Raw genomic sequence first — 18017 nt, forward strand, 5'->3', positions numbered from 1 at the left:
AGGACTTTTATAATAAGGAAGTCCTGTACTCACATGACCTTACTTCTTGGCCCCATTCAAAAAAGAAAATTAACTAAAGGTATTAACTGTGATGAAATTGAGAGCCCACAGAAAAAGGAAAGGGCTACCCATCTGGTTTCCTATAATTAGGTTAATTTGTCACCAAATTTAGAGACTCTAGGGTTTGGAGATATTCCAACGGAAGCTGTTTTATTTCCTTGCTGTTAAGCTTCACTGACTAAGAGGAACCTCAGGCCCCCAGAAGTAAATAAAAGCCCCTGTGTTCCACCAGCCCTGATCACTCACCTCTCTGTTGGGTATTCAACCATGAAACTCCATTCCTTTATTTCTGTTCTCCTCCTCTTTGTGACTTTAATACCAAAAGGTAAGATGGTGAATGATTATCGAAGTCTATTGGGATGCCCAGACCATAAGAGGTCTATTGAGAGAATTATACTGTGGCCACCCTAACTCAGACCCCAATTCACAGCCTTAGGGATTCAGAAATCCAGCATGCTTATCTTCTTTGGTACTAATGAATCGAAAATTAAGAAGCAGGACAAGGAGTTCTTTCAAAAGAAAATGGGAGTTCAAGAGCTCCATAATTAGAAAATGGGACCGAAATAGAGGTAGTGGTATAGAAGTTTTGATATGTGATTTAAAGGTTAGTGAATACAGCAAATAGCTATCATCAAGGCCTCACTCTCCAGAAAGGACAGCAAAGATGACAGCCCTTGGCTCAGACTTGGTAGTGAATGGAAATGATGTAGAGTCTATCGGTGAGGAATATTCGTCAAGGGTAGCAGTTAGGCAAATAAGACACAGTTCAACAAGAAAGTGTTGCGTCAAATTATAAAAGACCAATAGAAATTTGGGAGCAGGGGAATTTGGAAAAAGTATAAACAGTAGCATGAAGCTTCAATGGCAAAATTTTAAGCATAAGACAAATAATATAGAAGACATTTTAAGACTCTTTGTTGCATTCTTAAGGTCTGTGATTCAGAAGTTTATTAAAATGTAGAATCAAATTTAAAAGGGAATATAGAATCAAACGTCTTCTGGATGTTTCATCCAGATCCTAGTAAGTTTCTGATAAAATTATTATCTCCCCTGTTAATAGTGGGATGTTCATATCACTCAAAATGAATGTGGTCAGTGAACAAAGATCTCTTCCATGCTTTACCTCTGAGATTCTTTTTTAAAATAATTTCAACTTATATTGTAGATTCAGGTACATGTGCAGGTTTGTTAGGTTGGTATAATGTGTGCTGTGAATATGATGATGATCCCATCACCCAGGTAGCGACCATAGTACCAAATAGTCAGTTTTTCAATCTTTGTTCCCCTCCCTCCCCGCTCTAGTAGGGTCCAGTGTAGACTCATCTGTATGTCCATAAGTATCCAATGTTTAGCTTCCACTTATAAGTGAGAACATGCGGTATTTGGTTTTCTATTCTGTATTAATTTGCTTGGGATTACACCTCCAGCTGCATCTATGTTGCTGCAAAGGATATGAGTTTGTTCTTTTTTATGTCTGCATAGTATTCCATAGCATATATGTACCACATTTTCTTTATCCAATCCACCGTTGATGGGCACCTAGGTTGATTCTTTGTCTTGACTATTGTGAGTAGTTATGTGATAATATAGGAGTGCATGTATGTTTGGGGTAGAAAGATTTATTTTCTTCTGGACAATATACCCAGTAATGGGATTGCTGGGTTGAATGGTAGCTCTGTTTTAAGTTCTTTGAGAAATCTTCAGACTGCTTTCCACAGTGGTTGAACTAATTTACATTCCCACCAGCAGTGTATGTGCATTCTTTTCTCCAAGCCTCATCTGCATCTGTTACTTTTTGACTTTTAATAATAGCCATTCTCACTGGTGTGGGACAGTTCTCATTGCGGTTTTGATTTGCATTTCTCTAGTGATTAATGACATTCTATTTTTCGTGTTTACTTACTGCTTCTATGTCCTCTTTTGAGAAGTGTCTGTTTGTGTCTTTGATGTCTTTTTCCCACTTTTTAGTGGGGTTATTTGCTTTTTGCTTGTTTATGTACATTTCCCACAGATTCTAGATATTAGATTTTTGTCAGATGCATAGTTAGCAAATATTTTCTCCCATTCTGTAGTTTGCTGTTTACTCTCTTAATAGTTTATTTTTCTCTGCAGAACCTCTTTAGTTTAATTTGGCTCCACTTGTCAATTTTTGTTTTTGTTGCAATTGCTTTTGAACACTTAGTCATAAATTATTCCCCAAGGCCAATATCTAGAATGGTATTTCTTAGGTTTTCTTCTAGAATCCTTATGGTTTGAGGTTTACATTTAAATCTTTAATCCATCTTGAATTAATTTTTTGGTGAAAGATAGGCATCCAGTTTTATTCTTCTGCATGTGGCTAGCCAGCTATCCCAGCACCCTTTATTGAACAGGGAGTCCTTTATTCGGTTGCTTATTTTTGTCAATTTTGTCAAAGAGCAGATAATGTGCAGCTTTATTTCTGGGTTCTCTATTCTGTTTCAAAGTTCCATGTATCTACTTTTATACCAGTCCCATGCCGTTTTAGTTACTGTAGCCTTGTAATATAATTTGAAGTCAAGTAGGATGATGCCTCCAGTGTTGTTCTTTTTGCTTAGGATTATTTTGGTTACCTGAGCTATATTTTGGCTTCATATGAATTTTAGAATAGCTTTTTTCTATTCTGTGAAAAATGTCATTGGTAGTTTGATAGGAATAGCACTGAATAAATTGCTTTGGGCAGTATGACCATTTTCATAATATTTATTCTGCCAATCCAGAGCAGGGCATGTTTTTCTGCTTGTGTCATCTGTGATTTCTTTCAACAGTGTTTTGTAGTATCCCTTGTAAAGATCTTTCACTTCCTTGGTTAAATGTCTCCATGGGCATTTGATTTTTTGTGTGGCTATTATAAATGGGATTGCATTGTTGACTTGGCTCTCAGGTTGAACATTATTGGTTTATAAAAAAGCTACTGATTTTTGTACATTGATTTTGCATCCTCCTGAAACTTTACTAAAGTTGACTCTCAGGTCTAGGATCCCTTTGGCACAGTCTTTAGGATGCCTTAAGTGTAAAATCATATCATCAATAAAAAGAGGCAATTTGACTTATTTTCCTATTAGATGTCTTTTGTTTCAAAAGGCTGATTGCTCTGTCTCATACTTCCAGTACTATATTGATTAGGATGGTGAGAGAGGGCACTCTTGTCCGTTCCAGTTCCGATACTCTTTTAAATGCAATCAAAGCTACTCAATTGTTTGATCTTAACCTACTCTGTGGACATGTTGAGACCTACCTCACATATGATTGCCTGCTTCTGAAGGAGCTTGTGCAATTCTCCTTTGGTTCTCAGAAGATGCAATTGGTCAGAAGGTACAACTGAAGTCAGACACACTTGTGGTGACATCTGATATGAAATTATATGATGGTAATGATTTCAAATTAAAATAAAATCTAATGGTAATTGTTTTTATTTTAGATAATAGAACCCATGTACAGATACAGAATGTGATTTTACTACGATCACATAGTAGCAACATTGCAGCTAAAATCAAATCTCTTTAATCTGGGTCAATGTTGCTGTTTTTATCAATCCATAGGTGTGGATATGCACACAAAAATGATAACTCTGATTTCTGTCAGATTTTTTACTCAAAATCTTCTGATTATATATTGGGGAAACCAAGGAGATTTTATGCCGTATGTGACAACATGGATGAACCTGGAGGACATTACACTAAATGAAATAAGCCAGTCACAGAAGACAAATACTGCATGATTCCACTTATATGAGGTACCTAAAATAGTCAAACCCATGGAAACAGGTGGTAGAATGGTGGTTGCCAGGGACTGGGGAGGGAGGAGGAAATGGGAGTTGCTGTTTAGCCAACTGCAAAATGCAGTTAAGCCAGCACCTTCCATAACTGGCTGGTGAGACTTCAAGTCTCTCTCTGAAAGGCAACCACTTCCTCTTCCACAATAGTCTTGGGGGAAAAAAGAGGTAGTATTACCAGATATTATCCAACTCCCCCATCAGGACATTCTCTTGCTGCATAGAAACCCTGAGTTTACAGACTGCTCATCTGGTAGTAGAGCATAGTACCAGACTTTACTAGGTTGAAGCTTCTAACAAGGGTGGAAGACAATCTTGCACAGGTTATGAGCACTCAGTTCCAAAGCCTGCATTGGTTTTTCTGGCTTTGGATCTATTTAGACAAAATAGAGAAATAATAAGGATAGCCTAGTTTAAATACAAAACAATAACCAACGACAACAAAAAGATTCAGAGCCGAAAAGGCCATCAAACTATTAGTCAAACTGCAGAAGCAAAGAAGCAAGAGGTAGAATGTTACAGGATAGCAAAAATAAGATCCAGGTGTGTTAATAGGATGCTTCAGGAGCCAATGTCTGTTAAGGAACATAAGCAAAAGTGTTTTTCTTATATGACATCTGCTGTGATCCACAGTAGGAAAAATAAACTATGGCTGTGCTGAGAAGCAAGAGAAAGGAGAGTAAGCATAGAGGAAACCACTGAGTTAGAGCACACCCATAGCCATATGCTTCTCAACAACCAAATGAATAAGAGAAAATGTGAATACACTTAAGGGAAAATACCTTTTAGCTCTGTGAGTAATTCTCTGCAAGTATCTATCTGTCTATCTGTCTGTCTGTCTGTCTGTCTGTCTGTCTATTTATTTATGAGGCACTGAGCAACATAGGAAAGGTATTTCTTACATAGTCCTGAAATGGGGAAATTAGTTTAGATAAAATCTAAAGGATTGATAGGCTTTCTTTAAAAGGAGCTAAAGATGCAACCCTGCACCATTTGATAAGAATGATGTACACACAGAAGGGAAGGTGGAAGGACATACTTTTTTTGAAACTGTTCCCTAGGGGGGCCTTGTTGGTGTTTGGTGCAAGACAATTCCTTAGGTGAAAAATTCAGTAATTCTGTGCTTTACCCACTAAATACCAATGACACCTTCCCTAGTCACAGCGGCAAGAACAAATGTTTCCACACATTTCCAAATGTACTGCTCTAAGGGAGGACAATCCCTTTAAAGGTTTTTAGAAATTTGCCTATTTCCTTCAAGGTGTATATAATCTGCAATCTTAGCTCCCCTCCCATAAAAAGGCACCATTTTTGTCTAAGTGTCTGATCCTTTTTTATAGATAATGTTTTCTTTTCTATCCCAAAGGCATTCTTCTGGGGGTTTATTGTTTTATGTACATTTCCAACAGTGAATTAATGACGTTCCTAAATCTCTTCCTGTGTAGGAAAGACTGGCGTTATTCCAGGACAAAAACAGTGTATTGCTTTGAAAGGGGTGTGCAGAGACGCCAGATGCAGCACACTAGATGATACCATTGGTACATGTAGTGAAGAAAAAAAATGTTGTAGAAGGTGGTGGATACTTGAGCCCTATCCAACTCCAGTTCCCAAAGGAAAATCTCCTTAGGTGGGAGCAAACTTTAAGCCCTTTGAACTCCAGAATTGATGGATAAATTTTGCAGACTTCTGTTTAACATAATTTCTTATTCTTCATTGACTGGAAATAAATGTTGTCCTAATCCCACATGTACTGACTGACTCCTGGAGCATTTCTTCTTGATGCACATTCAAGCCTTTTAAGAACTCTAAGAATAAATAATAGAGGAATTTCATACCCTACAGGTGTTTATAAAAAAATGTAAGTTTCTAAGAAAAACATAAAGATAAAAATGTTAAACATGTAAAACAATAAGAATATGCAGTCGCAGTAGGCAGTGTTTGATTATTTGAAGTGGAAAGTCAGCCTTCTTCCTCATCTGGTTCTGAACAAATATCATTTCCATTACTAACAGAGACCTACTTAGATAACATGGGTTAACGTCTGCTAATGATGCCACCTTGCTAACATGGCACCTGAGAATTAGGCACATGACCATTCCAGTCATTCCAGCACTTGAAGCAGGTCTCCCCTCTGCTGCCCTCTGCCCCTAGGGAAATAGAAAAGAAGACCTGCTTTGTACGAGTAGGCTCACTAGGAGGAGCTGTAGAGCTGAAGAGCTGCTAAGTCAGCATGCCTGGTTAGCTCTTTCCAAACTGTCAGATAACTCCATTTTCAGGCCAAGAAAATTAAAGGGCAGGAAGGATACCAGGAGTACGACATGGCATGAGTGCCACAAACATGGAAAAAATCTAGAATGAGAGCAAATTACCTCACAAACAAAATTCAAGAGTTTGTGTTTTTTTAACCACAAAGCTTATAGTCAGTCCATCGGGGAGCGGGGAGGGTGGGTTATCTCCCTATGCAGAGGAGACATCAGGAGTCTATTAAAATAACTCTAATTGCATCTTCGTGGATCTGTTTCTTCAGTGATAGTCATCGCTTTTTCTATATCTTCTCGGAATCACGCATGAACAGCGTATTACTCTGAGATCAGATTCTAAGCTAATCTCAGAATAACACACTAATACAATTTTTTACCAGGTACACTGTACCCAAAGCTGAAAATTCATATCTTCTTTGTCATCTTAAGTTATGTGCCACTGCATTATTCAGTATAGCACATTAGAGATTCTCTGATAATTAATGACAGTAAGGGATTTTTAAAGTCATAAATACCCTCCTGTATCAAAATACTAAAAAGGAAAAATTTCTGACATTTGAATATAAACAAAAACTTTCCTTTTAAAATGTCTAGGCATAAATCGAAGTTCAAAGATTGAATGTCTTCAATCTCTATGTTAAAGCCCAAGGTATTAGAATCCAAATGAAGGAAGGTAAACAATGAATATTTGGTTATAAATTATTTATTGAAAATCTGGCACCTTCCTGGAGCGCTATGTGCAATAAAACGCAATAATTTCTAGGTCAGATTTAACTATCTAATGGTAAATTGCCTCCTTTCTTCCTCTACTGTGACAGCTTATATTTGACAGCTATCTGCTCTCCTTCTTGGTGTTCTTTTAAGGAAAGGCATTTGTCAAAGCACTCTATCTTTTTTTACTGAAGCTGTCTGCAATCTAAGCCATCTTTCAATGCCCCTCTGGTGCCTACTGGCCCACTCCCAGAATGCAGTGAGCCTTCCTGTGACCCTTCTTTGATATCCCTGATCGCCAGCCCGTGGATTACACAATGTTCTTGGGCTTCCTGGGAAGCATTCCAAACCTGTCTCCTGGCTCCAAATCTATTAGGTTGGTGCAAACCTATATCAGGCTGGCAAACAAAGTTCATAGAATATATCAAGCAGAGAAAATTCTGCCCTTAGTGTTCCATAAAGGATTTCAATTATTTGTTCTCATAAAGTCTGTTGCTTTGTAATGTGAACTGTATTTCCAAAGCTTTTCTCATGATCAAGAAGGAAAGACTTCTCAGATTGGTGAGAAAAAATCAGTCAATTCTGGATTCTTGATCAGAGATGCCAGTGATCCTCGGCCATTCTGGTTTCAGTAAATGGAACAGTCAGCAATAGCAATAACCAGCACGACGACCCTAAAATCCCCCTTTGTGTTTCTAGGGTGCCGGCAGAGGCTTGTGCCCAGGTACCACTGCCCCTGCAGCTCAGCAGAAAGGACCTGAATGGAGGTTTAGGGAAAAACATCCCCAGAGCTTTCATGCCCCTCATTGGCCCTCCTTAGACTTAGACTTGTGAAGTTTGCCTCTTCCAAGGCCGCCCCATTCCTGATTCAACTTAACATGTCATTTTCAAAGTCTCCAAAGGCAGGGAATGCCTGATTAAATAAAGTAACCACATGTTCCATTCACTGAAACTGTGAAGTATTATAGAAGTAGCACCCTGAAGAAGCCGTGGCAGAAAGAGAACTTCCTTTTTGGTACTGAGAAAAGTTCCTTCACCGTAGTGAGACCATCTAGAAAGCCACGAAGATCAAGTAAGACCAGGAATGTGCATGTACTTTGCAGTTTCTGAGGCTGATATTCTGGCCGGACGTGGTGACTCACGCCTGTAATCCCAGCACTTTGGGAGGCCGAAGCAACAGATCACTTAAGGCCAGGAGTTTGAGACTGGCCTGGCCAACATGGCAAGACCCCATCTCTAGTAAAGATACAAAAATTAGCCAGGCATGGAGGTGTGCACCTGTAGTCCCAGCTACTTGGGAGGCTGAGGCAGGAGAATTGCTTGAACCCATGAGGTAGGTGTTGCAGTGAGCCGAGATCACACCACTGCACTCCAGCCTGGGCAACAGAGTGAGACTCTGTCTCTAAATAAATAAATAAAGTTTGCTCATACCCTCTTTAAGCATTCCCTAGGCCACCCAACATATTCTGGGGTTTATGTTCATTTCCTTAGTGTCTAAGTGGTAATTTGCACCTCTTTGTCAGAAATATGCTCATGTTGCATTGCCATTGCTTTGTACATATTATTTGCTTTCCCACGTGTATCATAGGTTCTCTAAGGCCCACTCGTGTTTCTTTTATTCCTCTCATATTACATATAACTGATGTGTAAAGAATTTGTATTAACTTAGATTTCAGTGTAAAAAGTAGTTGATCTCATTCAGTTGATTGGACAGAAAGATAATCAAATGAAATCTTTTCTATATCTTACTAGCCTGTTTACAATTTCAAATCTAATGCCACGGGTTAAGGATGCGAATACACAGTGCCAAAAATATTAATAAATAGGCATGCTGTTGTATCATGTGCTTCTTCTTCTTATCAGAAAAAATAAAATGAATGCTTTTCCTATATAACTGCTTCTTTCACTTTTACAATTCCTCCAGAATGCATGAGACAATGCTGATATTTCAACAGAGTCTCTCTCCTCCTTTGCCATGGCTGTCTTTTCTGCTACCTTTGCCCGCACTCTGTTGAGATTTGATAAATGTACTTTGAATGACTGATAGTCATGATGATTGCATGCTGTCTCCTGATATAAATTCTCACTGAAGCATAGAAATGTTCTTGCTCCTGGAAGGTTCAGCAGTCATTCAGCAACTCATCTCTTCAGAGGACTAAATGTACACAGAAGTCCTCTTCACCTCAGCCACTGATTCTCTCTAAACTGCTTTACCTATTCAACCATGAGGGTCTTGTTTTTATCTTTGGAGTCCTTGCCTTGTCCATAATTCCTCCAGGTAAGATAGAAACTTTTTATTCCAAAGTTCTAAAATTACAAGTAAAGAAAATGGAAGGTATTTCAAGAGTCTGAAAATAAATTAGACATGGGCAGATCTTATTGTACCATGAAGGCTGCTCAGAGGATTGAAGAGTTGATACTAAAGACATCAATAAGGTGGTTCATTGCAGGATTTAACCTATTATAAATTCACTTGAGGCTGGTCACAGTGGCTCATGTCTGTAATCCGAGCATTTTGGGAGTTTGAGGTGGGTGGATCACTTGAGCTCAGGAGTTCCAGACCAGTCGCTGGAGGGGGAACAGGGCGAAACCCCATCTCTACAAAAATATACAAAAAAAATAGCCTGGTGTAGTGGTGCGTGCTTGTGATTCTGGCTACTCAGGAAGCTCAGGCAGGAGGATCACTTGAACCTGGGAAGTCAAGGCTGCGTTGAGTTTAGGTTGTGCCACTGCACCCAGCCTGGGCAGTAGAGTAAATCCCTGTCTCAAAAAAATAATGATAATAAATAAAAAATAAACTTACTTGAGAGTTGTGTTTGATCAAAAGATGGTGAGAGGATGCACACAGAATACAGGAAATTTAAAGAACTGCAAGAATGAAAAGCAAATGGTGACTAGAAGAAGGGCTGGAGGTGAAGAGGTGGGTGTCCCACCATAATCCTTGATTCACAGGATACTTTCACCACTGACCCAGGCAGGGACCTACTCTCTGTGTTCCTTTAAAGTTGAATAAAATTCTTGCCAACTAGAAAGTGCTAGTAAGATGAAAAATAAATAAATAAAAATAAAATTGAATAAAACTCTTACGATATCATTTAACGTATGTGGAAATTACTTTTTGTATGGTAAGACTTAAGAGTCCACCTTAATTTTTAACCACATAATTAGCCAATTATGTAACTATATTTATTAAATAATCAGTATGACTTTCCCAAATTAATTTAAAAATTCATCAGTACTCCATAAAAAAACATATTAAACCGTGGTTTATACCTGAGATTTAGATTACTAGTTGACTTATTTATAATTTCTAAAGCACATTTTAATACTTCACAATTCAAGATTTCCTCATTTATATAACACTTCACTATTGAAGATTCCCTTATTTATGTAATAATGAATAATTATAATTTTCCTCCATGAATGTTAGTGGGTTTTTAATATGTTTATTGAGATATAATTTACCATAAAATTTATTCCTTTAAAGTGTTCCATTCAGTGGCCACCAGTGTATTCTTAAAATGGTGCACCCATCACCACTATCTAATTCCACACATTTTTATAACCCTAAAAAGAAATCTCTCCTCCTCCCAGTCTCTAGCGACCACTAGTCTGATTTTTGTCTCTACCCAGATCCCTATTCTGAACATTTACTATAAACAGAATCATAAATATGTGACCCTTCATGTCCATCTTCTTTCATTTAGCCTAATGTTTTCAAGACACATCCATGTTGTGGCATATACTTGTACCTCATTCCTTCATTCAGCAGTCATCAGTATATCCCATTTTAAGAATCTACTGATACTCACTGGATGGAATACTACAAAGGAATGAATTTTATGATAAACTATATCTCAGTAAAAATATAAAAACCACCAACATTCATGGAGGAAAAGCTGAATTATGTATAATTATATAAATTAGGGAATCTTGAAATAAATATTAAAATGTGCTCTGAGGTCATATGTGCTTCAGAAAAGATAAATATGCAAATTAATAATCTAAATCTCAGGTATAAGCCACAGTTTAATATGTTTTTATTATGACGTATTGGTGGATTTTAAAATTATTTTTGGAAAGCTACACTGATTATTGCTATTGGTAAAAAAGCTTTTCATTGTATGGATTTTTTTAGATTTTGCTCTTCTGTTTATCAGTTGATATCATGTGGATTGTTCCACTTTGGGGCTATGATTCATGATGCTGCTATAAACATTAATGTTCAAGTTTTTGTGTAGATATAAGTTTAATTCTGTTGGGTATATACCTGAGAATAGGATTGTCATGTTGTATCGTAACTATGTTTAATTGTTGAGAAATTGCCAAACTTTTCCACAGCTACCTCCTTAACTTTGCATCCCCACCACGCACAAAGGTTCCAGTCCTCCACATCCTTGCTAATACTTGCTATTTTCTTTTTTATTGTAGTTATCTTAGTTCATGTGAAGGGATATTCCGTTGTAGTTTTTTATTTGCATTTTCCCAGTGACTAATGATGCTGAGTATATGTTGACCATTTGTGTATTTTCTCTAGAGAATTGTCTATTCAAATGCTTTGCTCTTTTTAAATTGGATTATTTGTCTTTTTATTGTTGAGTTTTGAATTATTCACATACTGTAGATACTAAACTATTATTAGACACAGTTTTGCAAATATCTTCTTTCACTCTGGGGATTTTTTTTTAATGTTGTTCCATTGAATAAGTTTTCAGGATGAAGTTAAAAGCAACGCAGGCTCGGTAGGCTAAAATAGTAAAGAAAATTTATTATAATACATAGCAAGAGGTCCCAAGGTCAGATAGCTCTGAAATTGGTTAAATCAGCAAACCACCAACATCAAGTGTTGTAGAGATCTTTCAAGTCTTCTGTTAAATTTATTTCTAGGTAATTTTTTGTAGCTAATGTACATGGGATTGCTTTCTTGATTTCTTTTTAGCTAGTTTGTTATTAGTATATACAGATGCTACTGATTTTTCATGTTGATTTTGTATCCTACAACTTTACTGAGTTTGTTTACAGCTCTAAGAGTTTTTGGTAGTGTCTTTAAGTCTTTCTATATTTAAACTCATGTAGTTGACAAAGAGGGACAATCTGACTTTCTCTATTCCAGTTTGGCTGTCATTATTTCTTTCTCTTGCCTGATTGCTGTGGCTAGGACTTCCAATACTACATTGAATAGGAATGGTGAAAGTGAGCATCTTTGTCTTGTTCCAGTTCTTAGTAGTAAGGCTTTCAACTTTTCAGTATAATATTATCGTAGGTTTGTTATATATGGCCTTTATTATGTTGAGATATGTTTTTTTTTCTTGAGATGGAGTCTCACTCTGTTGCGCAGGCTGGAGTGCAGCAGCGCAGTGTCGGCTCACTGCAACCTCTGCCTCCTGGGTAGCTGGGACTACAGGCATGCACCACTGCGCCCCACTAATTTTTGTATTTTTTTTAATTATATTTATTTTAAAAATTTATTTTTCTTTACAGATGGGGTTTCACCATATTGGTCAGGCTGGTCTTGAACTCCTGACCTCAGGTGATCCACCCCCCTCAGCCTCCCAAAGTGCTGGGATTACAGGCATGAGCCACTGCACCCACCCTAATTTTTGTATTTTTAATAGAAACAGGGGTTTACCATGTTGGCCAGGCTGGTCTCAAACTCCTGACCTTGTGATCCACCCACCTAGGCCTCCCAAGTGCTAGGATTACAGATGTGAGCCACTGTGCCCAGCCTAGGTATGTTCTTTTTATGCCTACTTTATTGAGAGTTTTTAACATGAAGCAATGTTGAATTTTTTTGTTTGTTTTTTTTTTGGAGACGGAGTTTCGCTCTTGTTACCCAGGCTGGAGTGCAATGGCGCAATCTCGGCTCACCGCAACCTCCGTCTCCTGGGTTCAGGCAATTCTCCTGCCTCAGCCTCCTGAGTAGCTGGGATTATAGGCACGCGCCACCATGCCCAGCTGATTTTTTGTATTTTTAGTAGAGACGGGGTTTCACCGTGTTGACCAGGATGGTCTCGATCTCTTGACCTCATGATCCACCCGCCTCAGCCTCCCAAAGTGCTGGGATTACAGGCTTGAGCCACCGCGCCCGGCCCAGCAATGTTGAATTTTATCAAATCTTTTTTCTGCAGCTTTTGAGATGATCATATGGTTTTTGTCCTTTATGCTGATGATGTGTTGAATCATATTTATTAATCTGCATATGTTGAGCTACTCTTGTACCCCTGAGATAAATCACAATTGATCTTGGTGTATTATATTTTCAATATGCTACTGGCTATCACTTGCTAGTATTTTGTTGAGAATTTTTGCATCTATGTTAATCAGGAATATTGGTCGTTACTTCTGATTTTTGTGTTCCCTTGTCTGGTTTGGGCGTCTTTGTTCTCATTGAATAAGTTAGGAAGAATTCCTGTCTCTTCAATTTTTTGAAATAGTTGAAAAAAATGGTGTTAATTCTTTAAAAGTTTAGTAAAATTAAGCAGTAAAACCACCTGTTCCTGGGCTTTTCTTGGCTAAGATGCTTTTTATTGCTGATTCAGTCTTGTTACTCATTATTGGGGTGTTCAGGTTTTCTATTTTTTTTCCTGGTTTAATCTAGGTAGGTTATATGTGTACAGGAATTTATCAATTTCTTCTAGTTTTTCCAGTGTGTCAGCATATAGTTGTTCATAGCAGTCTCTAATGATCCATCTTGTTTCTTTCATATCAGTTGTAGTGTTTCCTTTTTTATTTCTGATGTTATTTAATTGGCATTCTCTCTTTTGTTCTTGGTTAGTCTAGCAAGCGGTTTTTATAAAGTTTATCTCTTTTAAAAACCAACTTTTTGTTTCATAGATTGCTTGCATTTTTAAATCTCTAATTCACTTCGTTCTGCTCTGATTTTTATTATTTCTTTCCTTTTACTAAATTTGGATTTCACTTTTTCTTGTTTTTCTAGTTCTTAGAGGTACATAGTAGGTTGTTTATAATCTAAAAGTTTCTCTTAGCACTGTTTCTGTTGTATTCCAAAGGTTTTGGCATGTTGTGTTTTCATTTGCATTTGTTTCAAGAAATTTTGTTATTTTCTTCTTAGTTTTTCAATTGACTCATGGTTGTTCAGAAGCATGTTGTTTAATTTCCATGTATTTGTACAGTTTCCAAAGTTCTCCTTTTTATCTATTTATAATTCTATTCCATTTTTGTCTAGAATATACTTGATATAATGTTGATTTTTCAAAATTTGTTGAAACTTGTTTTGTGCCCAAACATGTGGTCTATCCTGGAGAATATTCTATGTGATGCTGAGAAGAATGTGTATTCCACAGCTATTGATGAAATGTTCTGTAAATGTTTGTTAGGTCAATTTGGTCTATGGTACAGATTGATTAAGTCTGATGTTTATTTGTTAACTTTCTACGTAGATGATCTGTTCAATACAGGAAGTGGGGTGTTGAAACCCTCAGTTATTACTGTGTTGAGGCCTACCTCTCTCTTTAGCGCTAATGACATTTTTAATATATCTAAGGATTCCACTATTGGGTGTATATATATATATATATATATATGTGCATATATATACATATTTCAAATTGTTATACCCTCTTGCTGAATTGGCCCTTTATCATTATATGATGGTGTTCTTTGTCTCTTTTTATATTTTTTCACTAAAAGTCAATTTTGTCCAATATAGATGTATTGGGTCATTCTTGCATTGCTATAGGGTTATCATAACAAAGTACCACAGAATGGGTACCTTAAATAACAAAAATTTATTTTCTCACAGTTCTGGAAGTTGTAAGTCTATGATCAAGATGTCAGCACATTTGGTTTCTCCTGAGGCCTGTCTTGACTTGCAGCTGGTTGCCTTCTTGCCATGCCCTCTGATGGCATCTTCTCTGTGCACATGCGTTCCTGGTGTCTCTTCCTCTTCTAATAAGGGTATCAATCATATTGTAGGAGGGCCCTACCCTAGGAGTTTCATTTTAACTTTATCATTCCTTTAAAAAATCTTATCTTCAAATATGGTTACATTCTGAGATACTAAGGATTGGGACTTCAACATATAAATTTTGGGGGAACACTGGTTAGCCCATAACCATGAATTCATCAATAGGCTGATATGATCAAGGAAAGAATCAATGAGCTTAAAGAAGTTTAAATAGCAACTTCCAAAACTTAAAAGCAAAGAAAAAAGAATGAAAATGAGCAGAATACTTAATAAATTTAGGCCAATTACAATAGAAACAATATATGTGTAATGAAGTATTAGGGGGAGGAGAAAAAAAGGAACAGAAGAAATGTTTAAAGAAATTATGACTGAGATTTCCCCAGAATTGAAGATAAACAAAATCCACATATCCAAGAAGCTGAGAGAATACCCAAACAAGATAAATACAAAAAATTTAAGCATAGGCATATTATATTGAAACTTTAGAAAATCAAAGACAAAAATAAAATCTTAAAAGAAGCCGGAAGAAGAAAAAATCTTTATCTATGAACAACCACGGATAAGAATTACATCCGTCTTCTCTTAAACCACAGAAGCAAAAAGAGAGGGAAGTGAAAAATTTAAAATAATAAAAAACACCAACACCAACAAAACACTATCTTAAATCTCTCTAACACATTAACAGAGTTTGTCACTTATAGTCCTACCTTACGTTAATCTGAGACAGAGTCTCACTTTGTCACCCAGGTGGGAGTGCAGTGGCAGTGACTTCAGGTCACTGCAGCCTCCTCCTCCTGGGTTCAAGCAATCTCGTGCCTCAGCCAGCGACCACCACACCTGGCTAATTTTTATATTTTTAGTAGAGACAGGCTTTCACCATGTTGGCCAGGCTGGTCTCAAACTCCTGACCTCAGGTGATCCACCCACCTGGGCCTCCCTAAGTGCCAGGATTACAGGTTCAAGCCACCACACCCAGCCTACCCTTTAAATTAAAATAAAACTGTATTATTTTCTTAGGTAAACAAAAACAGAGTTTGTCACTGATAGTCCTACCTTACAATAAAAGTAAAAAGAATTTCTTCACTCATACTCAATGGTGAAAAACTGAAAGTGTTTCTTCTAAGATCAGGAACAAGGCAAAAGCACCCCTTCTTCCCACTTTTATTTAACATGGTACTAGAAGTTCTAGCAAGGACAGTTGGGCAAGAAAATGGAATAAATGGCATCCAAACTGGGAAAGGGGGGGAAATGAGTAAAATTATCTATTTCCAAATTACATAATCTTTTTTGTAGAAAATCCTAAACTTCACCCCCCCAAAATTATTAAGTTGCAGGATATAAAATCAACATACAAGTATCAGTTGCATTTCTACAGCTCTAACAACAAGCAACTGCAAAGCAAGTAAGGAAAATCCCATTCATAATAGCAACAAAAAATGAGCTACTTAAGAATCAACTTAACTAAGAAGATGAAAGACTGGTACACTAAAAACTGCAAAAGTTCACAAAAGAAATTAAAGATGACACAAATCAGTAGAAAGGCATCCTATGTTCATGAATTGGAAGGCTTCATATTATTAAAATGTCCATACTATTCAAAGAAATTTATACATTATGTACAATCCTTATCAAAATCCTAATGGCACTCTTGACATAAATAGAAAAACAATCTTAAAATTCATATGAAACCATAAAGGACCCCAACAATCTTAAAAGTCATTTGAAACCCCAAAGGACCCCAAATAGCCAAAACAATGAACAAGGAAAACAAAGCTAGGGGCATCACGTTTTCTAATTTCAAAATGTATTATTAAGACAGAGTAATCAAAACCGTATGCTACAGGCATAAAGAGAGAAATATAGCCCAGTGGAATGAATAGAATAGAGAGCCCAGAAATAAACCCACGCATTTGCAGTCAACTGGCTTTCAACAAACATGTGAAGAATATATAATGGAGAAAAGATGGTTTCTTCAATACACGGTACTGGGAAAACTGAATATTCAGATGCCAAAGAATAAAACTGGGCCTGCATCTTACACCACACATGAAAAGCAACTCGAAATGAACTACAGATTTAAAAATATCACCCGAGACTGTAAAACTTACGGAAGAAAACATAAGGGGAAACTTTCATGATGTTGGTCATGGCGATTGCTTTAACTTATAAATTGTAAAAAGGATTTGGGAAGGACTGGTAGGTTTAAAGGGAATATCAAAAATGTTAATGCAGAAAATCTTACCCATAGTGTCTAAGGATAAAAACTTAGGTCATAAAACTATTTTTAAAGTAAGAAAATTATTACTATAAAAGTTAGTTTGGTGGTTTCTCTTGCAGCAAAGAGTGAAACTCTGGAAGGAACTTGCCCATGGAACAAAAAGAGAAAGGAAGAAATGGTACCAAAGTAGGGGATTGTGGGTTCTAGGCTCCTGTGCGTATCTCAGGAACTTCCTCCGTGAAGGACACCTGGCCTTGAGCCTGAATGCACTGGGAAGCCGGAACTATGACTCAACTCCGTCTGACCCCTTCTCACTCTCAATTAAGGATTTTTCTTTTTTTTCATTTCACCAAGAACAGAGAAGGAACCAAAGATACCTTTTTCATTTTTCCACCGCCATATCTCTGCACTTAGTTTTATCTTTATCCATAATCTACCTTCTCTCCACTCTGATTCCAGGCCAGCCCCTCCACTTACACTAGATTCCAACCCCAATGATGTTTTTAAGAATTTAACTCCAGAAATTAAACATTATTTCCTGCATTATGAATCTCTACCCACCCCCAAGCTGGATAATTCCTTCTAGGCAGAAACATGTGATAATAGTTATCATTTAAAATTCTGCCCACTTCCAGCTACTGCCTCATTTATCTACTCTCTTAATAGGAGAAATCATCATTTGTCTTTATTCAGCATGTCTACTTTTTCTCTTGCCTTCTTTTGTTGTTGTTTTTGTTTTTCTGGGAAAGTTCTTTAATGTATTTAATTTATTATAAAACATTTCAGACATTTAAAAATAACAAGTATCGAATTAGGAATGGAAAAAGAAAAACAAGAAAAACATCTATAACAAGTGATATTGTGTCATATCCTTTGTCGTCTCTTTTTAAAGCCAGAAGCTCCTCTTTTAATATTCGATGTCATGGAAAATATTATCATTGCAAACTGAAGTGCCACGCTGATGAATATGCAATGAGATACTGTCCTGACAACAACATCTGCTGCAGAGTGAAGAAAACAAAATTTGTGGGACAAACGAAGTGGTGA

General features: G+C 37.0%; 2 protein-coding genes across 2 annotated transcripts; both read left to right on the forward strand.

Moving 5' to 3' along the window:
* The first annotated feature begins 327 nt into the window (after positions 1–327).
* On the forward strand, positions 328–5480 carry LOC116543049 (beta-defensin 130). The gene is made up of 2 exons (XM_032268340.1): positions 328–385; positions 5299–5480. The coding sequence occupies exons 1-2, from the start codon at positions 328–330 to the stop codon at positions 5478–5480; spliced, it is 240 nt and encodes a 79-aa protein (XP_032124231.1).
* A 1297-nt stretch (positions 5481–6777) lies between these two features.
* On the forward strand, positions 6778–18017 carry DEFB131B (defensin beta 131B). The gene is made up of 4 exons (XM_032268383.1): positions 6778–6787; positions 7458–7549; positions 8977–9103; positions 17863–18017. The coding sequence occupies exons 1-4, from the start codon at positions 6778–6780 to the stop codon at positions 18015–18017; spliced, it is 384 nt and encodes a 127-aa protein (XP_032124274.1).

The sequence above is a fragment of the Sapajus apella genome, unplaced genomic scaffold (genome assembly GCF_009761245.1).
Source record: "Sapajus apella isolate SASKATOON/1434 unplaced genomic scaffold, GSC_monkey_1.0 scaffold180, whole genome shotgun sequence".
Taxonomy (NCBI): Eukaryota; Metazoa; Chordata; class Mammalia; order Primates; family Cebidae; genus Sapajus; species Sapajus apella.

Coding starts and splice junctions, on each gene's coding strand:
- LOC116543049 (XM_032268340.1), top strand. CDS start 328: ATGAAACTCCATTCCTTTATTTCTGTTCTCCTCCTCTTTGTGACTTTA. Junction 386..5,298: donor TGTGACTTTAATACCAAAAG/GTAAGATGGTGA, acceptor CTTCCTGTGTAG/GAAAGACTGGCGTTATTCCA.
- DEFB131B (XM_032268383.1), top strand. Junction 7,550..8,976: donor CGGCAGAGGCTTGTGCCCAG/GTACCACTGCCC, acceptor TCATCTCTTCAG/AGGACTAAATGTACACAGAA. Junction 9,104..17,862: donor CTTGTCCATAATTCCTCCAG/GTAAGATAGAAA, acceptor CTCTTTTTAAAG/CCAGAAGCTCCTCTTTTAAT.